At 39.0% G+C, this 18,357-nt stretch overlaps 2 protein-coding genes and 1 pseudogene across 2 annotated transcripts; all 3 read left to right on the forward strand.

The window, feature by feature from the left end:
• Positions 1-869: 869 nt before the first annotated feature.
• On the forward strand, positions 870-9,882 carry LOC107612791 (uncharacterized). The gene is made up of 10 exons (XM_016314535.3): positions 870-2,536; positions 3,047-3,520; positions 3,635-3,936; positions 4,633-5,352; positions 5,433-5,711; positions 5,912-6,073; positions 6,190-7,128; positions 7,219-7,434; positions 8,478-8,738; positions 9,084-9,882. The coding sequence occupies exons 1-10, from the start codon at positions 1,144-1,146 to the stop codon at positions 9,432-9,434; spliced, it is 5,097 nt and encodes a 1,698-aa protein (XP_016170021.2). The 5' UTR covers positions 870-1,143; the 3' UTR covers positions 9,435-9,882.
• A 2,537-nt stretch (positions 9,883-12,419) lies between these two features.
• Positions 12,420-14,390, forward strand: LOC148561258 (uncharacterized; annotated as a pseudogene).
• A 473-nt stretch (positions 14,391-14,863) lies between these two features.
• LOC148561259 (uncharacterized) lies at positions 14,864-16,175 on the forward strand. The gene is made up of 3 exons (XM_088490707.1): positions 14,864-15,447; positions 15,524-15,716; positions 15,804-16,175. Exons 1-3 carry the CDS (start codon positions 14,864-14,866, stop codon positions 16,173-16,175), a joined length of 1,149 nt encoding a protein of 382 aa, XP_088346833.1.
• The last annotated feature ends 2,182 nt before the right edge of the window (positions 16,176-18,357 follow it).

Below are 18,357 nucleotides of genomic sequence, written 5' to 3' on the forward strand. Positions count from 1 at the left end.
GATAAACAGACTTGTGTGATGGATTTAATCCATTTTGATTGCCCTACTTGGCAGTTGGCAGTAGGCAAATTGGCATGACATGAAGCCGAAAACCCTAATTCTCCTCCCACAAACGATGACGTGGCCCCTTTGCAACGAAGGATCCAGTTCCTCCCACCATGACCACGTGCGTTCATTATTGGGCATTCGAAGCCCAATAAAAGGCGTCATGTAACCCATAACCCTATTTTCAGTCTATTCTTAACCCAACCCATTATATTGTTGAGATAATTATTTTCGTGATTAAACACTCACCGCAAATAAAATTCATGTGTAATTTTATTGTACCACATTTCTACTATCTCATCAAACATGTTAATAGGAAGGTCAACAAATTTTATGTTTTATTTATTTTATTTACTAACCAAACACACTAATAAAATAGAAATTCCCTGGACACATTTCATACATTTCATTGTTATCCACATTCCACATCCAAACAAACTTTAATTTAAATAATAAACATTCTAAATTGATCTTCAAACATTTGAAAATTAAACACAATTATATCCTTTAATTTAATCAAACACAATTATTATATTCTTTGCAAATATTTCAAAATGTATTTTATGTTGTTATACTTTTATAGGATAGGATATACCTAAAAACTAAACTTTCCAACATATTATGTACAATTTTTTTTTATATTACCATGTAAATTCAAATACTACATAATCTTTTAGTAATTAATATACAAAGAGAATAAATATATATCTTTTATTGAAGGAGAATAAACATATTAAGATTTAAAAGCTAGAGGTTAATTAAATTATTTATATTAATTAATTAATTATTAATTATAAAGTGAGTTTGAAAACAGAAAATAAATTAGAGATAGAAGCGCAAGATTGCTATCGTGCGCCACGTAACTCGTAAGCAAGATGGCTCAAGATGGCGCAAGATAACCTATGATGCGCCACCCTCCCCATTGTCCAAACCTCTCTCTCTTCTCTTCTTCTTTCACACACCAGACACCACATCCCCCCCTCTCTCTCTGCCTCCTCCTTCATCTATTCTCTCTCTGTTCGCGTTTCGTTCTCTCCGATTCTCATTTTTCATTTCATTTTTCGTTTTTCTTTTCAATTTATCGAACACGGAAAAGCAATGAAGCACACTTCCTCCGAGGCACTCCCTTCTCTCCCCTCCGCACCTCCTTCGTCCGACCAATCACAACCTGCCACGTCATCATCATCCTCCGCTTCCTCATCGGACAAACCCTCGCCTTCATCCTCCTCCGCCGCCGCTGCGGAGGACCTCGCCGTAACCACCCGTGACGGAGGCGGCGGGGCCGCCGCACAGGAGACCGTCGTCGTCGATCGCCGTGGCGAGCACGCCGCAGTGTGCCGATGGACGGTGCAAAATTTCCCGCGAGTGAAGGCACGCGCCCTTTGGAGCAAGTACTTCGAGGTAGGAGGATACGATTGCCGGTTATTGGTGTACCCTAAGGGCGATTCGCAAGCTCTTCCAGGTTACATCTCAATCTATCTTCAAATCATGGACCCTCGCGGCACCTCTTCTTCCAAATGGGACTGTTTCGCCAGTTACCGTCTCGCAATCGTTAACCTCGCCGACGATTCCAAAACCATACACCGCGATTCTTGGCATCGATTCTCCAGCAAGAAGAAATCTCACGGTTGGTGCGATTTCACGCCTTCTTCAACCGTCTTCGATCCCAAACTAGGTTACCTAAACGCCGCCAACGACGGCGTTTTGATCACGGCCGACATACTCATCCTCAACGAGTCCGTTAACTTCACGCGCGATAACAACGAGGTCCAGTCTTCGTCCTCGTTGTCGTCCGGTTCGGCCGCAAGCTCTTCCGTCGTTGCTGGGCCGGTTTCGGATGTTCTGAGTGGAAAGTTCACTTGGAAGGTTCACAATTTTAGTTTGTTTAAGGAGATGATTAAGACGCAGAAGATAATGAGCCCTGTTTTCCCTGCTGGCGAGTGTAATTTGAGGATTAGTGTGTATCAGAGTTCGGTGAATGGTGTTGAGTATTTGTCAATGTGTTTGGAGAGTAAGGACACTGATAAGACTGTGATGTTGTCTGATAGGAGTTGCTGGTGTTTGTTTAGGATGTCTGTGTTGAACCAGAAGCCCGGTTTGAATCATATGCATAGGGATTCGTATGGGAGGTTCGCTGCGGATAATAAGAGTGGCGATAACACGAGTTTGGGGTGGAATGATTATATGAAAATGTCAGATTTCATAGGGACTGAGTCAGGGTTCTTGGTTGATGATACTGCAGTGTTTAGCACCTCGTTTCATGTGATTAAGGAGTTTAGTAGCTTCTCCAAGAATGGGGCTATGATTGCTGGAAGGAGCGTGGGTGGGGCGAGGAAGTCCGATGGCCATATCGGCAAGTTCACTTGGAGGATTGAAAATTTTACCAGATTGAAGGATTTGCTGAAGAAGAGGAAGATTACTGGCCTTTGCATCAAGAGCAGGAGGTTTCAGATTGGTAACCGGGATTGTCGTCTTATTGTTTATCCCAGAGGTGTGGCATTTACTTGCTTTGCAAATCTTTTTTTAGCAATTTATCTTTTACCATTTCCGCTTATATTTAGATACCTATGATTTGATTTGATGTCTTGTGAGCATTTTGGTGCAATTCTTACCTAAATTGACACTATGCTGAAAGAGTGTACTAGGAGCACTTTATACATACACATTTTTTACTCCCCCCCACCCCCACCCCGCACGCGCGCTCTGCGCCCCGCAGCGCGTCCTCCTTTCAAATTAACTTGTGATAAATTGATACTTCATACTTGCGAAGTATATCCGCTGATACAACAAACACACCACATTTTATAGATGATTTTATGGATCTTGGTTTTCCCTGTAGAAATATAGTTCAATCCTTACATTCAGGGGTCTCCCTCCCTCCAAAAAAAAAAAAAGAAAAACATTGAAAAGATTTTTAGGTTGCTGCTTTACAAATAGTTAGAGGCTGGTCCTTAGATGAATGTAGCTTGGTAACACATTTCCATGGTTTTAATGCTATCAGGGCAGTCCCAGCCACCATGCCACCTTTCAGTGTTTCTTGAAGTTACAGATTCTAGGAATACTTCCAGTGATTGGAGTTGTTTTGTTAGTCATCGTTTGTCAGTTGTGAACCAGAGGATGGAGGAGAAGTCTGTCACCAAGGAATCTCAGAACCGCTACTCCAAAGCTGCAAAGGATTGGGGCTGGCGTGAATTTGTGACACTTACAAGTCTCTTTGATCAAGATTCTGGTTTTCTTGTCCAGGACACTGTTATATTCTCTGCTGAAGTTCTTATATTGAAAGAGACATCAATAATGCAAGATTTTACCGATAATGATTCTGAATTGAGCAATGGTGGTTCCCTTGTTGATAGTTTTGGGAAAAGAAGTTCGTTTACATGGAAAGTGGAGAATTTCCTGTCTTTTAAGGAAATCATGGAGACTCGGAAAATCTTCAGTAAATTCTTTCAGGCTGGTGGATGTGAACTTCGGATCGGTAGGTGTTTATTATGAAGATACTGTGCAATCTTTGCATTTTATTCACTGGAAGTTGTTATTGCAGATTTTGCATTTCTTTTTTTAATTAAAAGCTTATGTTTCCATGTAACAGGTGTCTACGAGTCCTTTGATACAATATGTATTTATTTAGAGAGTGACCAGGCTGTCGGTAGCGATCCTGATAAAAACTTCTGGGTCAGATACAGGATGGCTGTTGTGAATCAGAAAAATCCGGCCAAGACAGTGTGGAAAGAATCCTCTATCTGCACAAAGACGTGGAATAATTCCGTTTTACAATTCATGAAGGTCTCAGATATGCTAGAAGCAGATGCAGGGTTTCTTGTCCGTGACACCGTTGTTTTTGTATGCGAAATATTGGACTGCTGCCCTTGGTTTGATTTTGCTGATCTAGAGGTAAGTTCCTATGGGATTGCCCGGTTTATATATTACCTTTTGCACCAACTATTGTTAATGGATGGTACCAAATGTTCTCTCATCTCACAAACAGAGATTGTTTCTATGAAAGATCGTGGATCTTTATTGACTTTAGGTATAAGACTACCTTTATTTGAGTGGATGTCTATGTGATCCCGGCCCTTCTGCCCGAGGTGTTAGTAATTTAACATATAATATCTGCTCTTGCATCTAACTTATATTCTGTATGGTAAGATTGGAACAAGCAAGTTAGGAAATATGGCGTCCTCCTTGGAATTTTTGCTCGTTGTTTGCTGATACGATGCATGGAACAAGCTGATAAGTGACTCAAGTTACAGAAGTTGATTAGTGATTCAGTTCATAATTTTGCATCCCTTGAACTTCGTATTGTATATTTAAACTAGTAAGTTCACACCGAAGAAAAGAAATTGCAAGCATTTTTCTACCCCATGTATGGGCCAAATTATGATTGCAAATATTTTTCTCTCTTAAAAAAGCTTGTGATTATACATGTGTTTTTGGTAGAGAAGGAATTTGTCTCATAGGTTTACCTTCCAGCTTGTCATGTTCTGAATTGAAGTGATACTATTATAGCTACTGATTGTTTTGAATTCATGTCGCTCCCATTGAGAGGTTGCACTTGCCTCTTCTTCTAATGTGATTTTTAATATACAGGTGTTGGCATCAGAGGATGATCAGGATGCATTGACAACTGATCCTGATGAGCTCATTGACTCTGAAGACAGTGAAGGGATAAGTGGAGATGAGGAAGATATTTTCAGAAATCTTCTTTCCCGAGCTGGATTCCATCTGTCATATGGAGATAATCCTTCACAGCCACAGGTTACTTTACGAGAGAAACTTTTAATGGATGCTGGTGCAATTGCTGGGTTTCTGACTGGACTTCGGGTTTATCTTGATGATCCTGCTAAAGTAAAGCGCTTGCTTCTTCCTACCAAGCTCTCTGGTAACTGTGATGGGAATAAGACCAGCAAGGCTGATGAGTCTTCACCTAGTTTGATGAATTTGCTGATGGGAGTTAAAGTATTGCAGCAAGCAATCATTGATTTACTACTGGATATAATGGTTGAATGCTGCCAGCCTTCTGAAGGGGTTCCTGTTGCTGATTCTGTGGATGCATGCTCGAAACCTCCAGATGGCAGTGGAGCTGCTAGTCCTCTTGAGTGTGATAGAGAAAATGGAGCAATTGAGTCAATCCAAGTTCCCGTTTACGAGAGGTTGGATTCTGTTGTTGAAGAGAGTGGCGGTACATCTGCTGTGCAGAGCTCTGATTTAAATGGGAATGTTATTCAGGAAAAGGCTGTTCCTGGACAACCTATTTGTCCACCAGAAACATCTGCTGCTGGTTCAGATAATGCAACTTTACGGTCAAAGGTATAATTTGGTATTAATATGAGGGGATTTTTCTGTTAAATATTATCTATAATTTTGATTGTGTAAATTTGGAACTTCAGACAAAGTGGCCAGAACAGTCTGAGGAGCTCCTGGGATTGATTGTGAACTCACTTAGAGCTTTGGATGGAGCTGTTCCGCAAGGATGTCCAGAGCCAAGACGACGACCTCAGTCTGCACAGAAAATTGCTCTTGTATTGGACAAAGCTCCTAAGCATTTGCAAGCAGACCTTGTTGCACTGGTGCCAAAATTGGTTGAGCTGTCAGAACACCCACTGGCTGCCTGTGCACTTCTTGAGCGACTACAAAAGCCAGATGCAGAACCTTCTTTACGAATACCTGTGAGATAAACCAATATTTATTTTCTCAACACCTTATCTGTAATACGTAGTCTTATAAATTTAATGTCATGGGATTTCATTCCCCCTAGTATATATGCTTCGGCTGCATTTATCTCACTACCAACATAATGCTAAGCATGGTCACATTGTTTTTCTCTCCTATTAATGTCCTTTCTCTTTTTAACTCCTTCCTATCTTAGGTGTTTGAAGCTCTTAATCAACTGGAGTGTGGTAGTGAAGTGTGGGAACGCATTCTGTTTCAGTCGTTTGAACTTTTGACAGATTCAAATGATGAACCCCTTGCTGCGACGATAGATTTTATATTCAAAGCAGCATCTCAATGTCAACACTTACCTGAAGCAGTAAGCTTTAAGATAGTTTGAAATTGCACCATATTTGTTAATATGTTTATCCAAAATATTTTTTGAAGCACTTGTGTTTTTTTTTTTTTTACTTTTTATTTTTATCAATTATGTAGGTTAGGTCTGTTCGTGTAAGGCTGAAAAATCTTGGTCTTGATGTGTCGCCTTGTGTCCTTGACTTCTTGAGCAAGACTATAAATAGTTGGGGTGATGTTGCTGAAACCATACTTAGGGACATTGATTGTGATGATGATTATGGTGATAGTTGCTCAGCTCTGCCTTGTGGAATTTTTTTATTTGGTGAACACAGCACCACTACTGCCGGACTTCATGTGATTGATGAGCAGGCTTTTCGTGCTAGTCGTCATTTTTCTGATATATACATACTGTTTGAGATGTTATCCATTCCTTGTCTTGCTGTTGAAGCCTCTCAAACATTTGAGAAAGCTGTAGCTCGAGGTGTAATAGGGGCTCAGTCTGTAGCCTTAGTATTGGAAAGCCGCCTTTCTCAAAGATTGAGTAATGGTGCCAGATATGTTTCTGAAAATTTTCAGCATCCAGAGGGTGCATCAGAGGGAGATGTAAGTGAGCAACTTGGAGTTCAAAGGGAGGATTTTACTTCAGTTCTTGGTCTTGCTGAAACTTTGGCCCTTTCGAAAGACCAATGTGTGAGGGAATTTGTGAAGTTGCTTTACACGATATTGTTTAGATGGTATGCCAATGAATCTTACCGGGGGAGGATGCTGAAGAGGCTTGTTGACCGTGCCACTAGCACAGCAGATGCCGGTCGTGAAGTAGATTTTGATTTGGATGTCTTAGTTACTTTAGTCTGTGAGGAGCAGGAGATTATTCGACCTGTTTTGAGTATGATCCGTGAAGTTGCTGAACTTGCAAATGTTGACCGGGCTGCTCTGTGGCACCAGTTATGCGCTAGTGAAGATGAAATTATTCGTGTTCGTGAAGAAAGCAAAATTGAGATTTCTAATATGGCTAAGGAAAAAGCTATTATAGCACAAAAACTGAGTGAATCCGAGGCCACAAGCAATCGCCTCAAGGTATTTCATGTCCTAATCATTTATATACTGTGGTTATCTCTTAATTTGCTTTAATAGAATTTTTTACTGATCCAATTTATGTTTCAACAGTCTGAAATGAGGACTGAGATGGATCGGTTTTCTCGAGAAAAGAAGGAAATATTAGAACAGGTTCAAGAAGTTGAGAGTCAGCTTGAGTGGCTTCGTTCGGAGCGGGATGAAGAAATAACAAAGCTTTCTGCGGAGAAGAAAGTTCTTCAGGACCGTTTACACGATGCAGAGACACAAATTTCTCAGTTGAAATCTCGAAAACGTGATGAATTGAAGGTATTAGATATAATACACTTGTTTACATTATGAAAAGAGAAACCACTTGCTTATATCAATGTTAGTATATATTGCTGCACTACAATGACTATATGTACATAGTTAATGAGCCTGCTGCTTGAATAGAAAGTAGTAATGTTTCAGTTACGTTTGTGCGCGCGCCGTTGTATACCAAAACCCAAAATATCTTCACCTAATTTTGCCAAATATTGTCGGAAGGTAATCGGCCTTCTGTTTTCACTTCAGCTGATGTATTACTCCCCTGCTAGGAACAGTTCTGATTCTTCCTAAACTAACCACTTGATCTCTCAAAGATACACGTAGCATCAATGTGGTTCCTGAAAGTTTTTACATTAATTTAACTCTTAAAAGCTATATTGATGTCAGTTTAGTCCTTGAAAAATTTGACATCAGTTTGTCTTTAAAAAATATATGTAATGTCAGTTGTATCATTTAGGAGTGAACTGATGTAAAAATCTTTCAAGGACTAGACCAATGTGTATCTTTAAGAGACTAAATAGTTAGTTTCATGTTCAAGTAAATATTAATTTCATCACAAAGTTTGCGTGGTCTTGTGTGCTTTACCTTCAGGTCATATTTATGCTTTTGAGTGAGGGGGCATATTAAATGCCACAACTCATTTCTAGGTTTCCATTCAGCGCACGTTTTTTTCAGGAAACTTTTTTCTTGTGTTGAATCTCCTTTTCCGAATCAACCTTTGGTCCTTTCTTTTGTCATTCATCATATTACCCAATATAAATATAAATAAAATGAAGAATTACTTTATTATTCTCATTTCCTTGTTTGGATCAGTAATTTTGTTGCTGGATCTGATACATCATGACTGCCAAAACAAATAATAGAGGAATTAGAAAGCAGCTTGATCTAATCTTTTGACGTGAAAACTGTATGCTCAGGAGATTACTGTCCTCCATTTTTTGTTCTACATTTGAAATTAGTTTTCCTTTGAGAATTAATTTTAATTTGTATGATATATATAAGCATGTCAGTTGTAAATTAATTTTGATTTGTATTGTCCACAGAAAGTAGTAAAAGAGAAAAATGCACTGGCTGAAAGATTGAAGAATGCTGAAGCTGCACGCAAGAGATTTGATGAAGAACTGAAAAGATTTGCAACAGAGAATGTAACACGGGAAGAAATCCGGCAATCACTTGAGGATGAAGTCCGTAGACTGACTCAAACAGTAGGGCAAACCGAGGGAGAAAAGCGGGAGAAGGAAGAGCAGGTTGCTAGGTGTGAAGCATATATTGATGGCATGGAATCTAAGTTGCAAGCCTGCCAGGTTTGTCTTGATATGGAGATTGCACTTGTCTATTATTTATATTATATCATGGTATATATTTACACGTTTGACTTATACAATGAGGTTAAGCATATTTAAGTTTCAGTGCTACCTGTTAATTGCATGTTTTATTAACTGTAATGTTGAATTTATTGAGCAAAATAATGTATACTGTTTTTCCATGACTAGCAACATTCCATTTAGTTCTTTATCCTTAGAATCAGAAGACCAACCTTTATGCTTGTGTTGTTTGTTTTCCATGTATTCGCATACTAATTAGTCTATGCCATACACCTTGGAAATATGCAAATCGAAAGTCCTAATGTGTTTGTTTTCTTTTTGCAGCAATATATTCACACGCTAGAGGCCTCCCTCCAGGAGGAAATGTCGCGACATGCCCCTCTGTATGGTGCCGGTCTGGAAGCTCTATCAATGAAAGAGTTGGAAACACTATCACGTATTCATGAAGATGGGCTGAGGCAGATCCACGCCCTTCAACAGCGTAAAGGGAGTCCTGCCGGGAGTCCACTTATGAGCCCCCATGGCCATGGTCTCCCCCACAGCCACGGATTATATCCTGCTGCATCTCTGCCGATGGCCGTTGGGATGCCCCCACAAATCATCCCAAATGGGGTAGGGATCCATAGCAATGGCCATGTGAATGGTGCAGTTGGACCTTGGTTTAATCACACTTGAATTCTTCCCCCATAGGATCCAATTCTTTTGAGTTATTTCTTTGGCATGATAGCTGGTAGGGCTGTTGGGTAGGAAGAAAGGTTGGTTGAAATTTTGCCACAAATGTTAGGAAGTGACACCAATGGAACTATCAGTTGCAAATGCCATACTCATTTGCGCCTACTTTTTTTGGTTTAAAAAAAGAATTAATTACAGGCCTTTTAAGTTTTCATAGATATAGTATGTTTCCACATAGTTTAGTTTGGCCAAAGTGGTTGAATCCTATTTTTATTTTTGTCATGGCCAGAATTGAACCGCTGTAAGAAATCTTGATTGATAGTTTGAATACGTAATCAACATAGAGATCTGAGATCCTCTTCCCACTGACTGACACTCATTGGTGAGAAAAACAGTTATTCCTCGTCTGATCCACTTTTAATGTCTGAATAAAATCCTCTCTTGTCGGCAATCATTTTTCTGCCCTGTAGTTTGTGTTTCTCTTACAGTTTAGCCCTTTGCCCGTACGGAATGCAATGAGAATGGTATTTATTGATTGAGATCTGAGAAAAAAGTCATTGTCATAACGATGAATTATTATATTCTGGTACATATTTTCAATTTCTATTGCTCGAGAGTTGAGAATATAGAAATATATTTCAATCATAGAAATTAAAATGATATTTATTATGCAGTACTCCATAAAATAAAGGCATGCTAGTCAAATATGCTTCTTGCAGCATTTATTCCCCTGACTAAACTAAAGGACAATTTCTTCTTTCTGAAAAACAACTAATTTTGCCTTGTTATTTGTTTCTTCAAAAGGAAGCCAGCCATTTCTTAAATAATTTTTTCATCCTAGATTCTCTTGGCTCTTGCTGTTCTACTGGGGTTTCTTTTTTCTCTTTTATTTTAAGGATAAAATTAATTTTTGGTTTCTTCATTAAACCTTTATGAAGCTGAGACGTGCCCGGCGCAGCATGCATTGAGTATCTTTTTTGAAAAATAAAAGAATTCAGTGCAAAACTATAGCAGTCGAATGTACCGGGGAAAAGAAAAATAATATTAGAGGATCAATATTTTTAGCGTAAAAGAGAAAAAAGTTGATTAGTGTTTATTCAAATATAAGATAAAATAAAAAAAAAAAAGGTTAATCACCTAGAATTTCTCTACAAAAAACTATACCTGAGGAAATTAATAGGACTATGGACGAAAGTTATTTCCTCGGTTTTTGTTGTTAATTTCAATCTGCCTTACATAAAAGAATATTATTATGTTATATTTAATGTTAACAAAGTGAGATTGATTGTATCATATATATTGATATGTTGTCATTACTTCTGAAAATTTTTCCTAAAGACATTATTACCAGAAAAAAATTGATAATCTCACAAAATGCAATTATGTTATATAGATATAAAAAATTAATATGAAATCACTATATATTTATATTTATAATCAAATTTTATGATCATAATAATCAAACTTTGATTATAAATATAAATTTAATTTAAAATTTGATTATCTTACATATGAAGTTTAATTATAAATATGTATCAAGTTTGATTATATTATTTATAAAACTTGATTATATTTGTCTTCTTGTATAAGTGGTGATTTCTTGCATACATGATTGTTGGTTTATAATTTCAGAAACTCTTGGTTGGCAGTTTTTAATGATTTTGATCCGTATTTGATCAATATAAATATTAAATTATCTTCAACAAATAAATTTTATATTTAAATAAATTTAGATAAATATAGGTGTAAATAATATTAATTCATGTATGTAAATTCTGATAAATATATGTATAAATTATATATTTTTTTAATGCAAATTCTATAAATGTGGTGCAAATTATTTCTATATTAAAGAACTATTATAATTTATTATTCTTGGTCACCAGTTAGTCATTAATGTTTAAAAATATGAGATAAAATATATTATTGAATTACTAGATTATACTTTTTGTTTTTGATATTGGAGTAGCAATGGTATTTTTTTAAAATGTGGACTGCTGTCTGCTGAGGTGCTATTCTTAAATGTGGAATTATTTAATTAGAGAAACAGAAATCAGACCGTTCGATTTATGAGAGGTACAAAAATTGGACCGAGAAATTTCTATTAAGAAAAAGAGTTATTCTCCACATACAAGCATTTTCCCATACAAGTCATACAAGTCATTTATATTCATGCGTTTTTTCACGTTTTTTTCCGTGCCTTTTTTTCTTCTTCTTTCTTCGTGCATCCTCTTCTTCGTAATTTTTCTCTCTCGTTATCGTCGTCATCAATACCACATCTTTCTCCTCCTTCTCTTCCTCCTCCTTTTTTCATTGAAATTTTTTCTCCTCTTTTCGTTTTCTCTTTCTCATTCATCATCAGTTATCTCGTTGTTGAAGATAATAAATAGAGTAGACTACCATTTTTACCCATGGAAGTTGAAAACGCTGACAAATCTACCCACAAGAGACGGAAACTACCAAATGTGTCCATCAATCATGAGTTCCGTGGGACGAAACTAACCAATCCATATTTCGGTGTTGACTCCGTCAGTAACACTCCCTACGTGGCACTTCACGGCGTGACATGGCTTGGGAGGCTGCACACGTGGATATTATAATTATAATTAGTTAAAAAAATAATTGAATTTTGAATTTTTTTTTGAAAAAAAAAGGGAAATTAGAAATGAACAGTTAGCAAAGGTTTTTCATCTTCGCGCGATTCAGAAAACAAAGGGTACAGCCCTAGGAAGAAACTGTTCATCTTCAACAATTAAAGAAAACCTCCCAGGCCGACGATAATCTCCGTATTGAAGAGAGGGTGCTTGTTGGCGTGGACCGTTTGGGCGGGTGGAGTTGCGTGGTGTCATCCATAGGTAAGTAGTAACCATTCGTCTCTATGTGATGGTTTTCTTGTTTTCGGTGCATGGTTGTGGAAACTGGGTTTTTATTAGGGTGTGCTTGTATTTGCTATGATTTGGTTGTTAATTAGGGTGTGTCTGTTTGCAGATGGCAACTATCCACATTACGTTAGTGATTAGTCACAGAGAAAAATTTCAAAAGGGTGATGATGGCAGAGTGGCATACATTGGGGGTGAGAAAATAGAGATTGAACGAGTGAATGTCGATACCCTAAATAGGTTCTTCATGAATGACTTAGTAAAGGATATAGGGTACACTGATGTGAGCGAGCTTTACTGGCTTGAACCTGGGAAGGAGTTGGATGGTGGGTTGAGGTTGCTTAGACTTGACATGGATGTGGTGACTATGTACGAAGCAGCCATCGCTAATGGGAGGAGAGTGGAGGTGTTCACTAAGCATCCAGTTAACCTTCCTGAGTTTGCAGAAGAAAACAATGAACCTGAAGAGGATCTTGAGATTTTAAATGTTACGAAGACCCCAGTGAAGCACAGAACCAAACTGTGTGTTAGGAGACCCCCAACACCAAAGAAGAAGCACAAGAAAGTGGTGAAGATCAGTGAGACTGAAGGAGGTATGCCTGGACCGGATACCCAAACAGAACAACCAAAAGTAGGCAGTGACGAACCAAATCTCCCCACACACTCACCAAAGGTAACCTTCGAAGAGCCACCAAGGATCATTCAAACCCCGGATGCACCCACCGAACCCAATTTGCCTCCACATGAGCCGTTGATCAAGACTCCTCCAGAGCCTCAACAACCATGTGTTTCAGTTGGAAGTCATGAAACTGGGCACCGAAATCCAGTGTCTGCGGAGTCAGTGGCTCCCACAGTTGATAAAGGGCCTCCGGAATCTAATGAGATTTTCACACAATATATTCCACAACTTTGCAATGAACCAGAGTCTTAAGAGAAGACCATTCAGAATGAGAATAGAACACCTTGTGAAGAGAGTCAACCTAGCAGTTCACAGCCCGAACCGTCTACAAACCCAGATGTGGGTGGTGGTAGTCCAAAGAAGCGGAAGAGACGATCAACAGTCAGGCCTCCTCCATCAGGGCAAACGTTCATACCTAACCAGGATCCAAACAAGCATCCTTCAATCTTTATACCTATGGAGGGTGAAGATATGGCTGGGCCAAGTGCAGGGATGCATTGTTACGAGTCTGAAGAGCTGGATTCTGTTGCAAGTGATGATGAAGATAGTCAGCAAGCAGCATTTCCTCAAGCTAATCCCGATGCTCCAGTTAGGGAGGTAAGGCTGGAGGTTGGGATGGAATTTGAGAATCTGGAGCATTTCAAGAAGGCAGTTAGGAAGTTCAACATCAACCTAGGGCGAAGCATATTCTTTCCAAGAGTTGATTCAACTAGGTGCAAGGCCATATGTTATGACGAGGATTGCCCATGGAAGATATATTGTGTAAAACGGTCGTTTCCATTAAGCTTCCAGGTGAAGACCTTTGTCAACAAACATACCTGCAGCAGAGTTAATAAGAACAAATCTGCAGATGGAAAATGGGTTGTTGAAGAGCTTGAGGACAAGATCCGTGACCATCCAGACATGACTCAAAGGCAGGCACAGGATTTTTTCAAGAAGGAGTTTGATGTGATTGTCAATGAGAGGAAGATATACCGTGCAATGGTGAAGGCGAAAGAACTAATAGAAGGATCAGAGATAGCTCAGTATGCACTTCTACGGGATTATGCTAATGAAATTATAAGGACCAACCTTGGCTCCACCGTAAGGATTAGCACTGATTATGTCGAAGGGACTGGGTATAAATTCAAAAGAATTTACATATGCTTGGAAGGGTGTAAGAAGGGCTTCTCGGTTGGCTGCAGGCCTTTTATCAGGTTAGATGGTACTTTTTTGAAGGGATACTACCCTGGGCAGTTGTTGACTGCGATCGGCCACGATGCCAATAATCATATATACCCTATAGCCTATGCTGTGGTGGAGTGCGAATGCAAGGATAGTTGGAAGTGGTTTCTCGAACTTCTCCAACAAGACTTAGGGGACGCAGCTATCAATGGAATTAACTTCATGTCAGACATGTAGAAGGTAATGGTCTCAATTCTTAGTTACTGCTTTATATAGTTACTGCTTTCCTTCTTTATATTGTTACTGCTTTACTTTTCCCACTAGGGCCTTTATATAGTTACTGCTTTCCTTCTTCATAGGGGATAATGATTTACTTGCTTTACTTTTCCCACTAGGGCCTCATCCCAGCTATGCGTGAAGTAAACCCAGGTGCTCATCATAGATATTGTGCTATGCACATATGGCAGAACTTCAGAAAATAGTGGGGTGATACAGAGTTGAAGATGGCAATGTGGAGGTGTGCCAAGGCCACAACCTCCCAAGAGTTCAATGCTGTACTGGATCGGATCAGACGGGTTAATCCACATGCTTAGGAGTATCTGAACAGGATCCCTCCAAGTCAATGGAGTAGGTCTGGCTTTAGCGAATACCCAAAGTCTGACAATTACACGAACAACAACTGCGAATCGTTCAATTCTAGGATCAAGAAGATGAGAGGGAAGCCTATTATAACTATGCTGGAAGAGGTGAGGGTTTACATGATGAGCATAATTGCTAGAAACAAGAAGGCATTGGTGGGATATAACGGAGTTATCACTCCGGTGCAGCAGAGTAGGCTGGAAAAAGAGAAAAGGGAGAACAATAAGTGGCAGCCGTTTCCCACTGGAGATGATCCTGAAAATGTGTATGAAGTTCAGTGCTTGCCACATAAGGTTATGGTGGACTTAGGAAAGAGGACTTGCAGTTGCAGATTTTGGCAACTGATTGGCTTGCCATGCAGGCATGCATGTGCTGCCCTTGCATACCAGAATAGGCGACCAGAGGAACATGCACACAACTGGCTTTCCATGGGGGCATATAACAGCACATACCAGTTCCCCATCCAACCTGTTCCAAGTCAAGAATACTGGGAGCATGTTGACCTACCACCTGTACTGCCACCAGTATACAAGAAGCAGATTGGGAGGCCAAAGTCCAAAAGAGACAAAAGAAACGACACCCCAAAGGAACCCACCCCAGATCCACATAGGGCCCCCATAAAGTATGGCCCCATCACCTGCAAGTATTGCCTAAAGGTAAATCATACTTCATATGTTACATCACTTATGAATTCATGTTCCACGTTTTGTTTCATTCCACATGTTACTGCGGACTGGACATAACAGTCGCAGTTGTTCCAAGAAGAAGGAGGCAATGGCTTGGAGTGCTGGGGGACAAAGTGCAAGTCAACACCCACCTGCTGCGGATGACGAAGAGGAGGCGGCAAGACTGGAGGAGATGTTATGGGAGGAAACTCTTGAAGCTGTTGAAGCAGCTGAAGCAGCAGCAACTCAGCCCCCGCCTGTAACTCTATTGATTTATTTTGCAATCCCATTTTACAAGTTAGAAGTTTTATGTCATTATGTCACTCATACGTTTCTATCTGAACAGGAGACCACCCCAGTTAGGCCACCTACTGCAAAAAGGCCACCAAAGAAGAAGAAGAATGTGAGGAGACCGCCACCAACTAGTCAGCAACCACGACCTCCTCCGCCGATTGTCAGCCCAACAACACCAACTACTACTAGTTCATCACCCCCAGCCTCTGATGTGCCACCCACTGTGACACCTCAAACTATGCAAGCTGCCTCCCAGGGTACTACTTCAAGGTTCATGGAGTTCATGCCAACTCCCATAGTTAGAGTATCAACCACAAGGAGGTGGCCGCAGCCAGCCTTCCGTCCGCCAGGCAAAAAGGGGTCAACAACTGCACAGTTGAAAGAGGGGTCAAGCGGAAGCAGCAACTCCACTCCAATTCCGTGAAGCAATAGTTTTATAACTTATTTTTTTTTGTAATCCTGTTGGCAGTTTATCGTACAATTGTTGGATCAAGAAACATATTATGCCTTATTTTGTTTACGTTTTGATAACTCTTAGTACAATCTTGCACGTTTCTGTAAGCCAGTTACTACATACTTATCAGGATATTATTCCTGTCTTTGATGTTATTTTGGACCAGAAAGTAAACAAGAATTGCAATTAGTACCAGATAATTTTTTCATGTTACATAACTTATAAGGTTACATCTGACATTAATTGGATACCATGTGTGCACAAATGACATATTTCGAATCGATCATGGGTATTTTTGTCATGATCTTACACTAACAACTAATAGGGATCAAACCCTCCTAAGAATCAGATACACAGTGCACACAACATTACAAACCACAGCCATTGATATCATCAGAAGCCAAAACCTAATTTTTCTAAATTCAGCTTCAAAGCTCCCTAATCTGGTGAGCATCTTCACTTCAGCCTCAGCCTCATCAACATCTTCCTGCATCTTTCTTTCTGACAGTGCTCTCCTCAAACCCTCACCCTCCCACTGCCCTTCCATTTCATCTACCCATGCAAAGAAGTTGGAGTCCGAGTTCTATCCATGACAAAAAAAGTAAAATCAGATGCACATTCAGCTCCCACAAAATAGGATGTACAACGGGTTACCTTCCAATTGGGACAACGGACGAACCACCTCCCAGGATTCATCGCTGTCCCGGACTATAACAGCGTCACCCCCAACCCACAGAAACATCTGCCATTGAACTTCCTATCATGCACCCGTTTTGAAATTGAGCTTCCAGACACACTACCGCTGCCATTCGAAGGTAGAGTAAAGAGTCTTCGCCTTGACATTGGTATAATTTCGAAGATTATTGTGAATCTAGGGTTCGTGCTTTGGATGAAAGCATGTTTGAATTTGGGAAATTTTGAGGTTGAGGGTACATTATAATGGTCAGACATGTCAGCAATCCACGTGTGCAGCCCTCCAAGCCATGTCACGCCGTGAAGTGCCACGTAGGGAGTGTTACTGACGGAGTCAACACCGGAATATGGATTGGTTAGTTTCGTCCCACGGAACTCATGATTGATAGACACATTTGGTAGTTTCCGTCTCTTGTGGGTAGATTTATCAGCGTTTTCAACTTTCATGGGTAGAAATGGTAGTTTACTCTAATAAATAATTCAGGTTCAGATTGTCAATTGGACCAAAACGAAATTGATTATTGTTTTGAATCCAAGGCTAAGGTGTGATTTAATTTAGAAGAAAAAATATAGCATTAGAGGAAACATTTTTCTGCAGCAAATTTGGGTGTAGTACGAAGATATTTGGGTGTAACACGAAGATATTTGGGTGTATTTTAAGAATTTTTGGGTGTATTTTTATTCTGATAAGTTCTGCATAATTCAAAACTCTTCTTCTTCCTCCTTCTCATATTCTACTGTTTCTTTTTTTCTTTTTATCATCATCACCATCTTCTTCTTTTTTTTTCTTATTCATTTTTTTTATTTTACCTTATCAAGTTTCTTCTTGTTTTATTCTCTTAACAAGAATAAAAATAAAAAATCAAACAAAGAAGAAGAAAAAATACATAATGCTGCAAAATTACTTGAAAGAGAATGAATTTACATTCATTTAACTAAAAGAAAGAAAGAAATAAGGAAAAAAAGAAGAAGAAAAAAATGCAGCATTAGAGAAAATATTTTTCTGTATTTGCAGCAAATTTGGGTGTAGCACGAAGATATTTGGGTGTATTTTAAGAATTTTTGGGTGTATTTTTTATTCTGATATAAGTTCTGCATAATTCAAAACTCTTTCTCTTCCTCCTTCTCATCTTCTACTGTTTCTCCTTTTTTTTTTATCATCATCACAATCTTTTTCTTTTTTTTTCTTATTCATCTTTTCTTTTTTATTTTACCTTCTCAAGTTTCTTCTTGTTTTACTCTCTTAACAAGAATAAAAACAAAAAAAATCAAACAAAGAAGAAGAAGAAAGACATAATGCTGTAAAATTACTTGAAAGAGGATGAACTTACATTCATTTAACTAAAAGAAAGAAAGAAATAAGGAAAAAAAGAAGAAGAAAAAAAAAACGCAGCATTAGAGAAAATATTTTTCTGTATTTGCAGCAAATTTGGGTGTAACACGAAGATATTTGGGTGTA

Source organism: Arachis ipaensis, chromosome B6 (genome assembly GCF_059453495.1).
Source record: "Arachis ipaensis isolate K30076 ecotype BB chromosome B6, ASM5945349v1, whole genome shotgun sequence".
Taxonomy (NCBI): domain Eukaryota; kingdom Viridiplantae; phylum Streptophyta; class Magnoliopsida; order Fabales; family Fabaceae; genus Arachis; species Arachis ipaensis.